The sequence below is a fragment of the Oncorhynchus kisutch genome, linkage group LG4 (assembly GCF_002021735.2).
Source record: "Oncorhynchus kisutch isolate 150728-3 linkage group LG4, Okis_V2, whole genome shotgun sequence".
NCBI classification, from domain to species: Eukaryota; Metazoa; Chordata; class Actinopteri; order Salmoniformes; family Salmonidae; genus Oncorhynchus; species Oncorhynchus kisutch.
Genome location: NC_034177.2, coordinates 52,021,794 through 52,041,813, shown reverse-complemented (window position 1 = coordinate 52,041,813; position 20,020 = coordinate 52,021,794). Strand labels below are relative to the sequence as shown.

At 43.4% G+C, this 20,020-nt stretch overlaps 1 protein-coding gene across 30 annotated transcripts in view; it reads right to left on the bottom strand.

Annotated features, from left to right (window-relative positions):
- Positions 1 to 20,020, bottom strand: part of LOC109889671 (CUGBP Elav-like family member 2) — a 69,090-nt gene that overhangs the window by 7,599 nt on the left and 41,471 nt on the right. For 4 of the 30 annotated variants that reach the window (XR_004209764.1, XR_004209774.1, XR_004209781.1 and 1 more), the window contains exons 4-13: positions 15,237 to 15,285; positions 14,337 to 14,471; positions 9,824 to 9,903; positions 4,593 to 4,754; positions 4,152 to 4,215; positions 3,536 to 3,661; positions 3,018 to 3,176; positions 2,420 to 2,596; positions 2,063 to 2,080; positions 1,473 to 1,616 (exon numbers count right to left, since the gene is read on the bottom strand). Coding sequence is in view for 12 of the 30 variants with exons in the window: in XM_031823195.1 (XP_031679055.1) it covers positions 1,473 to 1,616; positions 2,063 to 2,080; positions 2,420 to 2,596; positions 3,018 to 3,176; positions 3,536 to 3,661; positions 4,152 to 4,215; positions 4,593 to 4,754; positions 9,824 to 9,903; positions 14,337 to 14,471; positions 15,237 to 15,285 (1,114 nt within the window). In the remaining 18 variants the exon portion in view is untranslated. The remainder of the gene's footprint in view (positions 1 to 1,472; positions 1,617 to 2,062; positions 2,081 to 2,419; positions 2,597 to 3,017; positions 3,177 to 3,535; positions 3,662 to 4,151; positions 4,216 to 4,592; positions 4,755 to 9,823; positions 9,904 to 14,336; positions 14,472 to 15,236; positions 15,286 to 20,020) is intronic. The other 26 variants (XR_004209773.1, XR_004209779.1, XM_031823199.1 and 23 more) reach the window with 14 other exon arrangements.

Genomic DNA, 20,020 nt, shown 5'->3' with positions numbered 1-20,020 from the left:
GAATGGTATAATTGGTTTGACAACCAACAATTGTTGGACAATATTCAATAAAGAAAATCAAGCGATGACTGTTTATCAAAATGTACAGTGCATCCAGAAAGTATTCAGACCCCTTGCCCTTTCCACATTTTGTTAAGCTAACCCTTATTCTAAAATCGATTAAATAGTATTTTTTCCTCATCAATACCCCATAATAACAAAGCGAAAAACAGGTTTAGAAATGTTTGCAAATGTATAAAAAAAATACCTTATTTACATAAGTATTCAGACCCTTTGCTATGAGACTCGAAATGGAGCTCCGATGCATCCTGTTTCCATTGATCTTCCTTGAGATGTTTCTACCAAGCCATGAGGTCGAAATAATTGTCCGTAGAGCTCCGAGACAGGATTGTGTCAAGGCACAGATTTGGGGAAGGGTACCCCAAAAAAATCTGCAGCATTGAATGTCTCCAAGAACACAAGTGGCCTCTATCATTCTTAAATGGAACAAGATTGGAACCACCAAGACTCTTCCTAGAGTTGGCCACCCGGCCAAACTGAGCAATCAGGGGAGAAGGGCCTTGGTCAGGGAGGTGACCAAGAACCCGATGGTCACTCTGACAGAGCTCCAGAGGTCCTCTGTGGGGATGTGAGAACCTTCCAGAAGGACAACCATCTCTGCAGCACTCCACCAATCAGGCTTATATGGTAGAGTGGCCAGACTGAAGCCACAACTCAGTAAAAGGCACATGACAGTCCACTTGGAGTTTGCCAAAAGGCACCTAAAAACTCTGAACATGAGAAACAAGATTCTCTGGTCTGATGAAACCAAGATGGAACTCTCCTGCTCCAGAGTGCTCAGGACCTCAGACTGTGGCAAAGGTTCACATTCCAACAGGACAAAGACCCTAAGCACACAGCCAAGTCAACACAGGAGTGGCTCCGGGACTTTGAATGTCCTTGAGTGGCCCAGACAGAGCCCGATCTAACATCTCTGGAGAGACCTGAAAATAGCTGTGCAGGGACACTCCCGATCCAACATGACAGAGCTTGAGAGGATCTGCAGAGAAGAACGGGAGAAACTCCCCAAATACAGGTGTGCCAAGCTTGTAGCGGCATACCCAAGAAGACTTGAGGATGTACAAAAAAATGCCACTGCCAAACGTCCTTCAAAAAAGTACTGAGAAAAAGTTCTGAATACCTACATAAATGTAATTTAATTTTTTAATTTTTAATTTAATTTAATTACAAATGAGCAAAAATGTCTAAAAACCAGTTTTGCTTTGTCATTATGAGATATTGTGTGTAGATTGATGAGGGGAAAAAACACTTTAATAAATTTTAGAATAAGGCTGTAATGTAACAAAATGTGCAAAAAGTCAAGGGGTCTGAATACTTTCCGAATGCACTATAGCTGGTTAATGATCCTGCTTTCTACCCCAGCGGCCATTGAGCCAGTTATTTCTCATGTTTGGAGGCAGCAGACTACATACCGAAGCACTTGCTCAGATTGGTCTGTTTGTCGATGAAGACTTTGGCAGAGACGACACTTCCAAAAGGCATGAACATCTGCAGGACATCCTGGTCTCCAAACTCCTGGGGCAGGTGGTAAATGAACAGGTTGGCTCCCTCAGGACCTGAGAGGGGTGGAGAGGAGAAAAGGAGAGGTAGAGAGGAGACAGAGAGACAGATCAACAGATCAAGAAACATAATCATGTGGCATGACGCACAGCTGTGGCCAGCAGACTGACCTGGGTTCAAAATTGTATTTGAAATCTTTCCAATACTCAATCTGTGCTTGATTGAGCTCACCTGGAACCAATGGAATAGTCCCAAGAGCACCAAAGCCTGCCAATCTGGCACTTGAGGGCCCTGAAGTTCCCCTTAGGTGCAGATCTAGGATCAGCTTCTCCCCTCCCACAATCCTAACCACTGCGAAACTGACCCAAGATCAGCTTCCTGGCCGGGGCAACTCATCTTATTCCCACTCTAGTGGCAAGCTCAAGCAAATGCTCAAAGTATTTGAAAGAAAACCAATACTACCTGACCACACATTGTGGTTAGTGTGTGGACTGAGACTCACCCTCCCTCTGGCTCCCAGCTGAAGGAGCAATGAAGGAGAGGAGAGGATGGAGTTTTAGATTTGTTTTTTGAGAAAGAGAGATACTGGTACTAAGTAAACATATGACACTGCGCCCTATGGTTAGTCGATTATTTTCTTTCAATGTCATACATCGTTTACTTGCAAAGCCCATTTGGGCTTACAAGAAACTAGTTGAGACACACATGGCCAAAACATTGATATTTGCATGACATTTTTGGTAATTTAGCAGATTTATAGTCAATGCATTCCACTTAAGGTAGCTAGGTAAGGCAACTATATATCACAATCAATGTAAGTTAACAAGACAACATTTGCAGCCTAACTGGCCTAACTCACCCTCCTTCTGGCTCCCGCCGGCTGCTCCCTGCAGTAGGGACTGGCTGTAGAGGGAAGGCAGGGCGGAGGCCGTGTACTGCTGCATCCCTGAGTAGGCCTGAGTCAGTGCGTCCATGGAACTCGCCCCCGAGCCGTTCGCCATCGAGGCCCCCAGTCCTCCGTTCATAGCCGCCATTCCTAACACAGTAGACGTAAAGATATAATTTATTTTGACAATTCAAAAATACCGATTACATCCATGCAACTGGATACAACAGCCAGAAGAAAGGCCTCAACACCTAAAGTTCTCTCTACCATACAGACTGGCATACACTTGGGATTACAATGACACTAGTCTAGTCCTATACGAAATAGCTATTTCAATGGATATTCTCCCAAGCATTCATTTCAGTCCAAACCAGGCAATGTGTCCGTAAAACCAGCCCTTATTCCAACATTTGACAATCATGAACGTGGACTACCATACAGGTAAAGAAGCCTGAACATCAACAGAACACAGCGGCTTCATCAACACAATTAAGGTATGATTTGTGTGGACAAAAACAAAAAAGGTTGAAGAAAAAGGTAGTGAAGTCATTGTTTTTAGTGCAGTACTCACGGTTGGAGAACTCACCGCTGACACCCCCAGTGAGGGCGTTGAGGTTGTTGAGACCCATGGAGGTCCCCGTCAGGCCCCCGCCGAGGCCCTGGGTCAGGCCCAGAGAGGCCAGGGTGTTCATGGCTGCACCAGCGCTGGAGCCTGCCGTCTGGCCTGCTGCTGGGGAGGAGAGGGGTCAGAGGTTACTATTAGGTGTCGTTTAAGCCTAGCAAAGATGTGGTATTAGTGGAGTAGATAGAGCAGGCCAAGCAATTGAATACGAAGCAGGTGCACTCGTAGGTGTCTTTTTTGGGGGACACAGAATCTTAATCCTGGACTAAAAAGCAAGTTCAATGGGGAATCTCCATCAAAAAGTTTTTAGTTCAGGACTATGTTAAACCTGTGTCGTAAGATTAAGCGCCGTAGATTTTTTTGTGAGCAGTACATTTTTTATAGAGCGAAAAATGAAGGGAGAAACTAACATTGGCCTCAGACTGCTAGATTACCTGGACTATAGAGAGAAACTGGGCTATAGTTACCTGAGTTATAGAGATTACCTAGAGCTCCGTTGGCTGACAGGGCGTTGGAGCCGCCGCCTGAGTTCTGGGCTGCAGAGGCAGCAGCAGCTAACGTGGCCAGGTTCTGCAGCTGCAGCTGGTTCACACCTGGAAGAGGTGAGAGAGAGAGGTTGTTTTATTTCAACTTTATTTATTCAAGTATGTCAATTAAGAGCAGATGCTTATTTGCAATGACAACCAAGAGGGGGAAATGGAGCTGCATTAGCTGTTCTTATGGGAGACCAGAAGAGCAGAATCATCCGCATACAGAAAGAAATGGGAAAAACAAGAAGACTTCATAGCATTGACATATAACAGGAAAAGAAGTGGCCCTGGCACCCTGCCTTGAGGCACTGCACCGGTTCTTGATTTTCACCCCTATAAATTTGTCCCCAGCAGACTTGTATCTCCTAGAATAGCTACTCTGATTAATGTTCCAATCTTATTCAACGGTAATGCGATTTTAGTGGTTGTGAAACTATGTGGGAGTAAAGCATCGTGACAGAAGGTTATTTACATGAACAGTTGTATGTTTATCAGAGTGGGTTTGAGTTGTGGAGGACGGGAACAGGGACAGGAGAAAAAATGAGTGACTCACCTCCTAGCCTCTGCATGCCACCAAAATTACTCTGGTTACCGGTAGATGTCGCCTGTTGGAGCAACTGTAAAAGAAAGAGAGAGTTCTAGAACAGAGTAAAGTAGACTTGTGCTCTTTCCCAATAATTTTTGTCTTTCCTTGATTCCCCACGTCCTCTCTCCTCGTCTTTTTCAAAACTCATTGCAGGTCCGCGGGTAGGGCCCTTCTCAAATGCGGTTTGAGAAAAAGGGAGGAGGTGACAAGGACCTGAGGAAAACTAATTGAGAAAGAGTACTACTTCTCAGAATGTCATGCTTTCCCAACAATGATAAACATGCATGTAGCCTATATTTATGAATATGTATGTCAATGGTTTCAATTTACTGCCAGGTACTGTACTGTGAGGCCTCCCAGCCCTGCCAGGTTACTGTGGCGTACTATGGTGTATGAAGGTGTACTTACTGCCAAGTACTGTGGGGTGAGGCCTCCCAGCCCTGCCAGGTTTCCCCAGGTGGAGGCGCTGTTGAGCTGCTGCATCTGTTGGGCCATCTGCTGCTGCAGGCGCCGCTGCTCTTTGTCCCTCTGAGTGTCCGCAAACTTACACACCATGGGAGAGGAGCAGCCCTGTAGTGGGGGAGGGGGAGGAGCGAGAGTTAGATTTCACCCAGTCAAGTTCACACACACACACACACACACACACACACTATCAGAAACACAGACACTATCGCAACAGTCAAATCTGCAGGGCCATTTTTCAGGAAGAACTATCGTGGAGGGTATACTATGCCCTGTGGTAATCTGGGGAATGTATTTCTTTAAGTGTTGCATTCAAAATAGGAAATAAACAATTAGAACATTGTCATGCACAACTAAGCCAGGCTACATTCCACAGACAGAACCAGGAAGGGATCATGTTTAGACAGAAACAAGACAGCCAGTTACACTTTATAACACTGGAGGGTATGGCTCAAAAGGAGGATTGGGGCGGGGTCAGTTGGGAGGGACTGAGGCTGAGGAGAGTCAACGCAAAATACACACACACACACACACACACACACAAAGACAGATGGGAGGGACATAACAGAAACATATAAACAGAGACATTCAAACAAGGAAGGACATGTATGCCAAGTCAAGACATAACGAGATAAGACATTTAGCTACAAAACACATACATAGGATAGCGCTGTAACAAACAGACAAGCCAGATATTGACATATCACTGGACAGACCAGACATAGACATGTGGTATCAATGTTGTGAATTAGAGAGCCAGACAAAGGGACCAGGCTTGACAGGGAATTACTTTCTACACTAGTAGCACCTCCCATAGCATCAGGAGGATACAGTAAAGACCAATACACTAGTAGCACCTCCCATAGCATCAGGGGGATACAATAAAGACTGATACACTAGTAGCACCTCCCATAGCATCAGGGGGATACAGTAAAGACTAATACACTAGTAACACCTCCCATAGCATCAGGGGGATACAGTAAAGACTAATACACTAGTAGCACCTCCCATAGCATCAGGGGGATACAGTAAAGACTAATACAATAGTAGCACCTCCCATAGCATCAGGGGGATACAGTAAAGACTAATACAATAGTAGCACCTCCCATAGCATCAGGGGGATACAGTACTGACTGTAAAGGGTGTAGTAGGGTTGCAAAATTCCCAGAAACTTTCCCCAAATCTCCAGAAATCGCCATCAGAAAAGGAATACTCCAACAGGGATTTCTGGAAATGTCTCCAATTGCAACCCTAAAATGGTGCCATCACTACTGGGACCTAGTTCTAAATTCCGAGGCCCAGCGCTGAGCTAGTTTTATTCTGTGCTTCCTAATTAGGGATCGGTTGGCTGCTTCCCTAGGGAGCCTCTGACCTGTTAGCAGTCACATCACTCTTGCTCCAGTTCCTGAGCACTGAACTGATTCAACGGGAATACCAGCCCAGTTTTGAAGGGGCTTAGTGGGACAGTTACTCTAATACAGTACACGCATGCCTACAGTGCATCTCAGTTGACGCCTAAACGATAGTGGAGAACCTAGGTTCCCTGATCTACAACGTTTTGAAAGGACCCACTAAGACAGTTGCTCTAATACTGTAGCCTTTATCTCTGTTTAGTTAAAGTCCATTCAGTATAATGAGCAGCATAATGATTTACTATGCAGGTTAAGCATGGGTAAATAAACACTTTGTAATGCAAGAGGTTATACAGTTGCTCTAATATAGGACTATATCTCAGTTAATGTATATTGAATATAGTGGTCTCTATGCTTTACTATGTAGGCTAAACAATATGGGTAAATACTTTGTAATGCAAGGTTTAACACATTGCCGGGCGCGTTGCCGCTTTGCAACTGGCACGTCACAAATAAATAAAATGGTGTAAATAAATTAGTGGGATATTATTGATTCCTTCGGCTTCTGCTAAAATATAGATTCAAAAATATGTTTCTCTCCATGTGTGCCCTCTTAAAGCTCCAATATGTAACTTCTTGGGCGACCCGACTAAATTCACATAGAAATGTGAGTTCTAGATATGTCAATCATTGAAAGCAAGTCTTAGAAGCGGGAATATCTGTTGTATGTGAGCTAATTCTATGCTTCCCATTACAAATATTTATATAACAACCACCATACAAAAGTAAACTTGGGAGTCACGCGATGACACGTTGTGTGGTCCTTCCTCTAGGACTCGTTGGGAAAGCATGCAGTTTATTAGGCTACAGAAAAAATAAGTCATGCTGAACTTCACAGGCTGGCGAAAGTGCAATGGGATTAGCTTGATGCTCCTCTCCAATAAATATTGAGGGTCTTACACTGGCGACATGATGATAGATGCTTGGCTGTCGTTTAACAAATGTAAAATAAATCTTGCTCTTTTGGCCATAATAATCTCATCATGTAGGCTATACCCGCGAGCTGGCTTGAGCGCACTTGCCAATAACAGAATGGGCATACTGCTATATAACGATAATTATTTTGTGAGAAAACCATCGGTAGAGTTAAAAATGTGCTGGAAACCAATTTATTAAGTACATTTTTTATTCGGTTCATGGGAATTTAACTGCAAAATCTATTTTTATGTGCACTAAGTCATCATGCACTGCCTTTTATCTCAACAACATAATGAGATGAAAACACATCTCAGGTGGGAAAATCGTTCTCGTTCTGTGCGTGACTTCCTGCAAGACAGGAATGTCAGTGTTCTGCCATGGCCAGCGAAGATCCCGGATCTCAATCCCATTGAGCACGTCTGGGACCTGTTGGATCGGAGGGTGAGGGCTAGGGCCATTCCCCCCAGAAATGTCCGGGAACTTGCAGGTGCCTTGGTGGAAGAGTGGCTTAACATCTCACAGCAAGAACTGGTAAATCTGGTGCAGTGCATGAAGAGGAGATGCACTGCAATACTTAATGCAGCTGGTGGCCACACCAGACACTGACTGTTACTTTAGATTTTTTTCAGGGACACATTATTCCAGGTCTGTTAGTCACATGTCTGTGGAACTTGTTCAGTTTATGTCTCAGTTGTTGAATCTTATGTTTATACAAATATTTACACATGTTAAGTTTGCTGAAAATAAACACATTTGACAGTGAGAGACGTTTAGTTTTTTGCTGAATATATATATATTAAAACACGGCTTAAAAAAACATACGTTTATGCAACATTAACCTATTAAAAACAGTTCTGTAGCAATGAGGTTTGTGCAGTAGGCTATAGGCGCAATACCTTATCAATGCATATTGGCTATGCTTGAATTGCCCTGCCAATGTTGTTCTTCTCAGACCATTTAGAATTTACATTTCACAATGTTAGGTATATGACCATACTGGAAATAGATGATTTGTTATATGACTTGTGAGGCACAGCCAAGTGAGCGTAACAATTTGCTTATATTTTATACTGGACTGATGGCCTGCATCTGGCGGTCAGTCTGCGGGGAGGGAGTTAACAGCAGTGAGGCTACCTCTCAGACTCACAGTCCCTTCCTCTCTTCTTCCCTCCGCTGAGAAAAGGGGAGATATGTTTTTTAAGTCGCACTGTATTATTTCTGCCTTAAGCACCAATTCATGTTGTTACTCCTGTGACCAGAGAAAGTGTCATATTCCTCTATTTAAAAAAAGACAAGCTGCTAATAATAACATTGCAAGCTTATCGGAACACTTTGCCAAACTCCTTCATTGCAGTTGCAGTACAGGTTGTAGCGTGAGTGAAAGTAGGGAGAACGCACATTTTATAGCTTATAAAACTGTTGAACAAAGTGTTGACAGTGCTGAATAACAACTTAAACATGAACTTACAGAAAATAACTGCTGTTTTTGAGTATTTGTTGAGTCTCTAGTCACTGCATCGCAGAGCTTGAGGCGTCACTACAGCCCGGGTTCAATTCCTAGGATGTGTCACAGCTGGCCGTGACCGGAAGACCCATGAGGCAGCGCACAATTGGCCCAGCGCTATCTGGGTAAGGGGAGGGTTTGGCCTGCCGGGATGTCCTTGTCCCATCGCGCTCTAGCGACTCCTTGTGGCGGGCTGGGCGCCTGCAAGCTGATATCTGTTGCCAGTTTTAAGGCGTTTCCTCCGACACATTGGTGCGGCTGGCTTCTGGGTTAAGCAAGCAATGTGTCAAGAAGAAGTGCGGCTTGGCAGGGTTGTGTTTCGGAGGACGCATGGCTCTCGACCTTCGCCTCTCCCGAGTCCGTACAGGAGTTGCATCAATGGGACAAGACTAACTACCAATTGGGGGGAAAAAGGGGTAAAAGTACAATTAAAAATAAATAAAACCTACCTGAGGCTTCGTTTTACGGCAATGGCTCGAGGAAACTGGCGCAAACTGTGTAGACACGGTGAGCTGATCTGATTGGCCAGCGGTAGGCCTATAAATGCACTTGATTTGCTCTGTAGACCTGCCGGGTAGGCGGAGTTCTACTTTCAGACATATGAAATGGTTCAAAATGGAAACACTTTGCCTTCCCGGTGCCAGGGCAGCCCGAATCAAGTGCACCTACCACCAACAGCGTGAACATTTATTAATTAATTAACGCATGGCTTTATAGTTTTTTTTATACAGATATGTAAATTAATGGGCTTAACATGCTGTATTATTTTCCCTTCCGTACAGACTAATTAGCATATGAAGTATATAATTTGCATAAAGTAGTATAACAAGTTTATTCTAATTTCATAAATTGTTACAAACTCCCAGTTAGGCATTAAGCATAAAAATGTGTTAATAATAGGACCAGCCTACTTTAAATTATTGGGCTGAAATTACTGTAATTATGTTTTCCGTAGTGCCTAATTTGCATTGCAGTCCTATCCTTATAAAATCAGATGCTTCTCTATAACATGGAATACAAAGTATAACACCAGAACTACAGTTTAATTTTGTCTTCCAACACCCTAGTAATATCGGCCAAGTATGCTTTGCGTTGGTGTATGACTAATGTTCTGTGATATGACGTCTGCTTCCCAAATGGCACCTTATTCTTTTTATAGTCCAAAGTCCAATGTAGTGCACTATAAAGGGAATAAAGTGTGATTTGGGACAACCTATAAAATCAACCAACATGTGTTTCCTTGTGAGATACAATTCTCAATTCGCACTTAAACCACAAGGAGGCAGCAGCCTGCATAGAGGGAGAGGGGAGAGATGAGAAATAGGTGCTAAGGGGTACAGTACCTCCATAGTCTGAGAGTGATGCATGGTTTTGATTGCATTCGCGGCCTGAGCCCTGGTAGAAAATGTGATAAACGCACAGCCTGTAAGGGAGGGGAGAGGGAACAAGAGGAGGAGGAAGGGAGGGACAGACAAGAGGAGGGAGGGTAGGAGGGAGGGACAAAGAAGAAACAAAACAAGACAAAAGGTTTTGGGACACGTCGTTATGAAATCCCAAATAACACATTACAGTAACATAGAATGAACGGCACTCCAAGCACACAGAAGAACAACCGCTCTCACTGGTTAGCACATGGAAGTAACATAACAATACAGTCACAACAACAACCACATGAGCACAGTAACATAACATTGATTGACGTATTGTACCACATTCAAGAGAAGCTGTGGATGGATTGGGCTAGTTGGGGATGTGATTACTGGGTGGATGAGACAGTAATTGAGATAACTACAGAAAACACACACCTCTCACACAACACAAACACTAAATGGCTATTATGCAAATTTTCTAGTAAAAAGAGAAATATTCATTTTAAAATGACATAGCAACACATGCTACAACTATGATGACAGAGACTACAGGGTGAACCGCTGCACTGTCAGTTGAGCTCTGCATATTCTTCTATTACTTAGGGATGGGCATTTTGACTGTTCGAGTACACGCATGATTTCTTTCTGTACTGGAGTACACTAATATATATATTTTTTAACGCTGGAAAGAAATGAGAGCATTTATCTATAAGCTTATGTAAAAAGTGTGTGACAATGCCTAATTTATAACCATTACAGAGAACAAACCATAATTGTCCCTTATAAATACACTATATATGGAAAGTATGTGGACACCCCTTCAAATGAGTTGATTCAGCTATTTCAGCCACCCGTTGCTGAAAGTTGTAGAAAATCGAGCACACAGCCATGCAATCTCCATAGACAAACATTGGCCGTAGTATGGCCTTACTGAATAGCTCAGTGACTTTCAACATGTCACGGTCATAGGATGCCACCTTTCCAACAAGTCAGTTTGTTAAACGTTTTACCCTGCTAGAGCTGGCCCGGTCAACTGTAAGTGCTGTTATTGTGAAGTGGAAATGTCTAGGAGCAACAGTGGTTCAGCCGCAAAGTGGTAGGCCACACAAGCTCACAGAATGGGAATTCCGAGTGCTGAAATGCTTAGCGTGTAAAAATCTGACCTCGGTTGCAACACCCACCACGAGTTCCAAACTGCTTCTGAAAGCAACTTCAGCTGTTCGTCGGGAGCTTCATGAAATGGGTTTCCATGGCCAACCAGCCGCACACAAGCCTAAAATCCCCATGTGCAATGCCAAGCGTCGGTTGGAGAGGTTTAAAGCTTGCCGCCATTGGACTCTGGAGCAGGGGAATGCGTTCACTGGAGTGATGAATCACGCTTCACCATCTGGCAGTCCGACAGACAAATCTGGGTTTGGCAGGTGCCAGGAGAACGCTACCTGCCCCAATGCATAGTGCCAACTGTAAAGTTGGGTGGAGGAGGAATAATGGTCTGGGGTTGATTTTCATGGTTTGAGCTATGCCCCTTAGTACCAGTGAAGGGAAATCTTAACGCCAGCATACAATGACATTCTAGACAATTCTGTGCTTCCAACTTTGAGGCAACAGTTTGGGGAAGGCCGTTTCCCAACAGAAATGATTTGTCGAGATCAGTATGGAAGAACTTGACTGGCCTGCACAGAGCCCTGACCTCAACCCCATCGAACACCTTTGGGATGAATTGGAACGCAGATTGCAAACTAGGCCTATTCACCCAACATCATTGCCCGACCTCACTAATGCTCTTGTGGCTGAATGGAAGTCCCCGCAGAAAATGTTCCAACATCTAGTGGAAAGCCTTCCCAGAAGAGTGGAGGATGTTATAGCAGCAAAGGGGGTACCCACTCCATATTAATGCCCATAATTTAGAATGAGATGTTTGACGAGCAGGTGTCCACATACCTTTGATCATGTAGTGTATATTCAGTCATTAAAAAAGCAAGTGACATTTCAGGCAAATTTATTGAAATCATAATATCAACTGGTTAGATATAACACAATCTCCAAAAAGGCAGTAACCTTAGCAGTGGTGCGAGCTTGTAGAAGCTTGTGGCTGTGTAATGGCATAGCCTTGCTTTGTTCATTTAGCAGACAAGACGCTCTTATTTCCAGAGCCCTTACCACAGTCAATTGGTATTTTATAGTAAAAAAAATAACAGACTAAAAACATTTTTTTCCAAATGGAAAAAGTTGTAATAGTGACTATTTGAAATGGGGCTCAATTTGGCGAGTTGAAAGACAATTTTTTTCAGGGTTACAAAACAAAAATGGTCTTCTTTTCGATATACAGATCTTCAATTTAGTTTATCTGCCTGTTCTTTGGAAATGTCTAAATGGATTAACAATTCCACGTTGAACACTGCATGGTGATGAATTACGGCCATGACATCGGTTTGGTGAGAAGGCAGAGCCTGAATGATTCTGATGAAAATATGCTCTCTGTCTTTATCAAACTAATGCCTTTTGTGTATTTACAGTGTGGAACCTGTCTATGTTTAGAGGGGTTATAGCCTGGGCCAGGGTTATTCAACGCTTACCCTACGAGGTCTGGAGCACGCTGGTTCTGTTCTACCTGAATTAAATTGCACCCACCTGGTGTTACAGGTCTAAAAATCCGTCCCTGATTAGAAGGGAACAATGAAAAAAAAACAGTGGAACCTGGCAGTGGAATCGAGATCCAGTGTGGAGTTTGAGAGGCCTAGGCTAACCAATTCTATGGCACAAGCAGTTCGCAAAGTAGCCTAAGCGGAAAATAGACAGGACACAATTTTTCCTAAACTGCAGCAACGGTTGTTGGAACACATTTTCCTACTTCAATCTACCAGTCCATTTGTCCAAATGTAGCTTTTGTATCCCATCAGTTAGATCCGTTTTTATAGGCATTTACTTCTGTAGGCCTAACAGGAACTTGTGAGCGCGCTCAGCATGCGTATGTGTAGGGAGCGGTTGGAACGCAACTGAATGAATGAGACACAGGGGGAAAGGACATTTAGGGAGAAGAACTGTGTGATCCTTAAGGCTTGGTTTCTTTTTTGTTGTGCCCCGCAAATGCACAAGTTCAAAATGGAACACTTTGAGTCAAAGCAAATTAACGTAGTCTTTAAGACAACATAAAAAATAAAAAAATTGGGACAAAATTTCACTTGTACGAGCTGCTACAAAGCACATCCACCAAATAGTTTTACAGTATTTTTTTCCCCCTCTGGTTAAAGATCGAGCTTCGTACTCGATAACTTATGCCCGCCCATACTATTATTGCATTTGTCGGTCTCACTTGCTTTTATGGCGTCTTATGCGGCACAGATAGAAGTTGATGCAGGCAGAGGTGGAGCAGTGGAATAATTCCATCCTTTGTGGAGCACGGTGGGGGCGGTGCAGTACTGATTGTGCGTGTCCTGTGTTGCCTGCCAGCTGAGGCCGGCCTAGAACACCAGCAGCCATAAGGGTTGCCATGGCGATGGCTGGGACTATTGTTACAGGCGGAGTTGAGAGCTGCGAGTGTTGATGCACCCCCTCCCTCTGCTGTAGAGATGTAGGAGGTGGTGAGTGTGTCACGGGGAGAGTCATATCGGGTGGATTGGGGGGGGGCAAGAGAGAGCGAAGATGGGGTGAACTTTGGGTGAATAGGATATGACTATCGGGGCAGGGTGGGAAGGGTGGAAATAAAAAGGTTTGGGAGCAGTGTAGTAAGGGAGGCACTAGGCAAGTCTGTGTTCTTTTGTCGGCGGGTGTAGTTGAGGACTACTCTACTGGTGAATTTCAAATCAAAAGCGAGCTCCTATTCCCTACCCACTACTGTGGTCTGAGAAGATTGGATAGGTGGAAGCAATATAGTGACATTTAAAGAGGAAGCCACTACCATAAATACCATATATCTGGGCCTCCCGAGTGGCGCAGCAGTCTATGGCGCGGCGCACAATTGGCCCAGCATCATCCGGGTTAGGGGAGGGTTTTGGCCATGGGGGCTTTACTTGGCTTATCGTGCTCAAGCGACTCCTTGTGACGGGCTGGGTGTCTGCAGGCTCAGTGTTTCCTCCGACACATTGGTGCGGCTGGCTTCCGGGTTAAGCGGGTGGGTGTTAAGGAGCGCGGTTTGCCCGGTCATGTTGTTTGCCCGGTCGTGAGTCGACCGTCGCCTCCCGAGCCCGTTACAGCAATGACACAAGATCAAAATTGGGGAGATGAAGAGGTTAAAATACTAAAAATATATATCTAACAAATCTCATCATATATACAGGATGGCCTAGGGTGCGTTTTATCTAAAAATGACTTTCAGTACATTTGACATACATTTCTGGTATGTGCATTATGATCCCTGTAGGAATTGAACCCAAGACCTTTGCTTTGGTTCCTAGTGCCACGCCCTTACAAACCGATCCACTAACACAGGACCACTTAGTATAACGGGAGCGTGGAGCGGAGTGACACGGCGTTACCCACAACCCACCTCTGCTCAGACCGTCAGGCCCTCTGAGAATTCGGCATTCCTCTATCTGTCCAAAAGCAGAGAACATCATTCGGACCTCGTTCTCGCCGTATTTCTTTGTCACCATTCCAATGAAGAGCTTTCGGTCTTCCACCGCTGAAATGGAGAAAGAGAGGAAAGAATGAGTGACAGCAAAACAGCGAAAGCAAAATGGGCTATGCAACCTTCCACCTCTCTTTTTGCTAGTTCAGTCTCTCCTTGCAACCCTCTCACTCAATGTGTCAGCTCACTCTTTTTCATTCTCTAAATCTCTATCTTACTGCTTCATCTCTCCCTCCTCCCCAATCTTTTTCTTCAGACGGATGACTGCTTTATCTTCCCCTTATCCTCCCACCAGATCCCTCTGTACCCGCCTTCCTCTCGCTCCTCTCACCCCCCCCCCCTTCATAAAGCTCCTTTAAATCCTAGTAACCCCTGAAATACTCCCAAGAAATACTGAATTTACAGCACAGAGCACCGTTTCGGCAGTCTCGTCCCAGATCTGTTTGTTCCATAACAGCCATTTTCTATGGTCGTTGTCATGCCTTGGCACTACATACAGACGAGTCCATTTGGGCCACCGTGTGGGAACTAAAATATAGAGACAGTCTCCTTTTTATTTCCTTTCTCAATCTTGATTCTTCTTGGTGCAATTTCCTCACGTCCTCAGGGACTTCATGGTAGCGGTGTTCTGTTCTCAGGTTGTGACCCAAATGGCACCCTATCTAGCACACTACTTTTGACTACAGCCCTGGTCAGAATTCGTGCACGATATAAGGTGCCATTTGGGACGCAACCCTTCCCTGTAACCGGCCAGCCGCTATGTTTTGTTTATACACATTTTAGCCTGTGTCACATCGTATCTGCAATGATGTCACTCACCGTTTGTTTTCTCACTGTCAGCGGGTTTCATCTGGATGGGATGATGCATCTGGAAGGAGGAGAACACGGAAGAAACATGTTAAACATCAACCTATCATCAGGCCTGTCATCACCTGGCCTGTTCATTGTCACGTTAGTTACCGCGACGATGAACAGGCCAGGTGCTTGGCTGTTTTTTGGTTCTCTTGCCCTTTAGTAATGGTTTAAACATTTCCTTCACTCCTAGCCTCCTCTCTTTGACTGATCTGAAAAAACTGACAAGGTGAAAGCCACCCTAGTAATGAGCTCAACTCATATTGTTTTCACCTGTCAAGTCTCACCTGTCAAGTTACCTTTTCCAATCAGTGCAGATGAAGGAAAGGAGGTGAGGATGGATTTTTAGACTAGAATTGCTCTCTTGCTCGTTATTACACTTCTTCCTCCACCTCATCCCCCTCTGTCAGCATCTTTCTCATTCGCTCGCCCCCTCTCAGATTCGATTATCCCTCACACTATAGTGAGCTATAGAAAAGGATATGTCCACTAGTATTTGGGCTCAAATTCTCTCCCCTTTCTTTGGGTTGGGCCAGAGCAGTAGTCATATGATCGCAGTTATTGATTCTCCCCATCATCATCCTTTCAGGATCTATTTAAGTCCCCCCCCCCCCCAGTGGACTGATCCATTGTGGAGGCTGTGGGGATGGCACAGTCCATCAGTCTAAGACATGTGCTACTGAAATTGTACATGATTATATTATGTAAGAACAATGTTGCAACAAATAAATTATATATTTTTTATTAACAAATGAGCTTTCTCCCGCGCTGGATATTGGTCGCTGTCCACGGTTCTGAAACGCATCAGTGCGCTGTTGAATTGGTGCCTTTTCCTAGACCATGCTGCTATGTGCATAATAGAGCAAAGTTAACCCGCATATTGGTGTTGAGAACAATGAGGTGAAGGCAACAGCAGATTTAGGAGACGAGAAAACAGCCCTTGGCTTAATTGTCTAAGAAAAGTGAGGTTGGAAACCAACTTAATTACGTCTAATCAATAGCCTAACTGTTAAATGTGCCTGGCTTTATAAATCATCCATTTACATCTACAGAAATAAGACAGATCCTGCTTCTGTTGCCTGTTTGAGTGTTTAACAGCCTACTGATTCCGTGAGCGCCAAGCCTCACGCAACAATATCACAAATTCGGCAGCTTTTTAATATTTGCTATGGTGTAATAAAGGCCTTACTTTATGATATTTATAATAATAATAACAATAACAACAATGACCCTCCTTTTTCCTTGATCTCATTGTTAATATTGCCGTTATTATAATCATTAATAGGGTTAGTATAGCAGCCTTGTATAACCACCATCGAGCTGTAGGCCTAAGAGCACATCCTAAATACTGTAATTACTTACAGTAGCTTGTATGAGCATTGAAATAGGCTACGGTATCAATCATTTATTTGTTCATGTCATTACACAGAATACAAAAATCATTCATGATGTGAAATGCAATCAAGCATTTTAGTTTTAAAATAAAATAAAGCGACCATTGAATAATTAGCATAAACCGTTCCATTTCGGATATTGCATTCACGACTCCATGAGACCGTTTTTAGTCTTTGCTGTAATAAAAGCTTTACAAAAAAACAACGTTACACTCTGGTACGCTTGTAATTGATTTAGTGTTGTTTACAATGCATTTCTGACCGTCTGGAACAATGTAATCTAACAGCACCTGTTTGGCACCTAGAACATGCACACATCGCTTACTCCATACTTTTATTTACAGTATTTTCTACAACTAGTCAAAATTATTCCACACATCCGACTTCCCCTTTACCTCCCGCGCACCCAGTAAACATTCCCCCGGTTTGAATTGATTTGTCACGTCCTCTGCATCCATTTTGTTGTCATGTGTTACGGTGTTCAGAGTTTGTTATAACCAATTTATTGATGTGCTGTAGGTCAGGCCCTATTGGTCACTTGCATGCGAAGCATACATGTGTCACGTATAGAGAGCAAGCGTTGATGGAATAGGGAATGATTTTCCTAAACAAATGAGGGATTTCGCCAACATAACTTTTCAGTCAGAAATGGCTGTAATTATGTTGCAGCTTCAGCAACACTGACAGCGCTATACACATTGTTGATGTGTGATGGTCCCTGCAGCAGGGAGGAGAGACACACAATGGGTGCTAGTCAAACAGTCACTAAGTGACTTTTGTATAATATATATATATTTTTTTACAATTCAGCAAGTCTGAGCCAGGGGCCACAATCAAATCAATTGCGGTCGGACTCCCTCTAGTCATTTGTATGTCTTAATTATTTAATCAAACAGTTAGCTTAAAGCATCAGACAAGCTCAGTGCATATAGTTGATTTGATTAAAAACACATAGGACTTGATTTTGGGGGGTCAGGGAGAGCCCTAAAACACACAGTACTATACAGAGCCATGGTTGCATGGAACTCCCTTCCATCTCATATAGTGCAAATGAACAGCAAACCCGGGTGAAAAAAATTAAATAAAGCAACACCTCTCTCTCCGTGTGACCTACTTTTTGTGTGCAAATTGACATTTCTGTCTAGCTGATAGATGCACACACACAGCCACCACCCACACCCCCTACATGTTAATGTATGTGAATTGTAAAGTATTTTGCATGTAATGTCTTTTTCGTTGTGTCGGACCCCAATAAGACTAGCTGTCACCATTGGCGTCGGCTAATGGGGATCCTAATCAAATCGAACAGTGCTGCTCTCTTCTGGCCTGCTTCTTAATGGCTGCATCCCAAGTGGCACCTATATTAGTGTTTTCACAATACCAACGTTTTACTAATGATACAATAACCAGGCCTAGTATCGAGATAACAAGGAAGGAAAAATTCAGTGGCATAGCGTACTGTTCACCCATCTCCAGGACACTTGTTCCCGTTTTCTAAACGTTATGCGCCTATGCTACACACAAAAAACAGGCACCCATATTCACACTTATTGAACTGAATTGCACACACATTAAATTTCACACTCACTCTCCCACACACTCACTCTCTCTCTCTCTCACTACCTCACATACTCTCTCCCCCACACACACCCCCACACTAACCCCAATACTCCCACATACACCCCGGGCGCCGATTTGCCGATTTTAATTTGATTTATTATTTTAATACCGGTGGGTTAACTGAACGACAGATTTTCACCTTGTCAGCTTGGGGGATCCAATCTTGCAACCTTACAGTTAACTTGTCCAACGCAATAACGACCTGCCTCTCTCTCGTTGCACTCCACAAAGAGACTGCCTGTTACGCGAATGCAGTAAGCCAAGGTAAGTTGCTAGCTAGCATTAAACTTATCTTATAAAAAACAATCAATCATAATCACTAGTTAACTCCACATGGTTGATGATATTACTAGATATTATATAGCGTGCCCTGCGTTGCATATAATCTGACTGAGCATTGAGCTGTTTATGACTTCAAGCCTATCAACTCCCGAGATTAGGCTGGTGTAACCGAAGTGAAATGGCTAGCTAGTTAGCGCGCGCTAATAGCGTTTCAAACGTCACTCGCTCTGAGCCTTGGGGTGGTTGTTCCCCTTGCTCTGCATGGGTAACGCTGCTTCGATGTGGTGGCTGTTGTCGTTGTGTTGCTGGTTCGATCCCAGGGAGGAGCGAGGAGAGGGACGGAAGCTATACTGTTACACTGGCAATACTAAAGTGCCTATAAGAACATCCAATAGTCAAAGGTTAATGAAATACAAATGGTATAGAGGGAGATAGTCCTATAATAACTACAACCTAAAACTTCTTACCTGGGAATATTGAAGACTCATGTTAAAAGGAACCACCAGCTTTCATATGTTCTCATGTTCTGAGCAAGGAACTGAAATGTTAGCACATATTTCACTTTTACTTTCTTCTCCAACACTTTGTTTTTGCATTATTTAAACCAAATTGAACATGTTTCATTATTTACTTGAGGCTAAACTTATTTTATTGATGTATTATATTAAAGTTAAAATAAGTGTTCATTCAGTATTGTTGTAATTGTCATTATTACAAATACATTTAAAAATAAATATATAAATAAATATATAAATAAATAAAAACAGTTTTATTTTTTATTTTAAATCGGCCGATTAAATCGGTACCGGCTTTTTTGGTCTTCCAATAATCGGTATCGGCGTTGAAAAATCATAATCGGTCAACCTCTAGTTCAGTTATCAAACCAATAATTAGCGGGCCGGGATTAGTTTAAAATCGCGCAGAAAGAAAAGAGGTAGTGCCGGTTATAAGAGGCGTATTCTTTATCCCGTTTGAGCTAGAGACAAAACGGTGTCTTTGTTGCCTGTCGCGGCGCTGTTTTCCTCTCTGGCACTGCTGCGTGACAACAAACTTGCAAATGCCTATAGTCAGACTGGCCTGTGCCCTTGGTTTATCAATGATGAAATTACATACAATGTATCAGCTTTACTCGCTCTTCGTGCTGCTCCAATTTAGCAAATGTAACAGAAGACTGATCAGGGTCTCTATCCCCACTCGCCATCACAGCTAAATTACTTTTTTTTTTAACCGATGGAGGAATAGATGTGCAGGAAGAGCGGACGGAGAGAAGCAGGTGAGTGAGGACACACGTGATATGCGCATGAAAGTGAAGTGGACATTGGACCGGCGCATAGCATACAAGAGACTAATTGCAGTTGCATAAGCAACTGACTTTCTAAACATTTACTGTTTATGAAGTCACCTGCGGGTGCTTTAGATTGGTAGGGCCAAAAAAGTTGGTAGTATCATACGGAA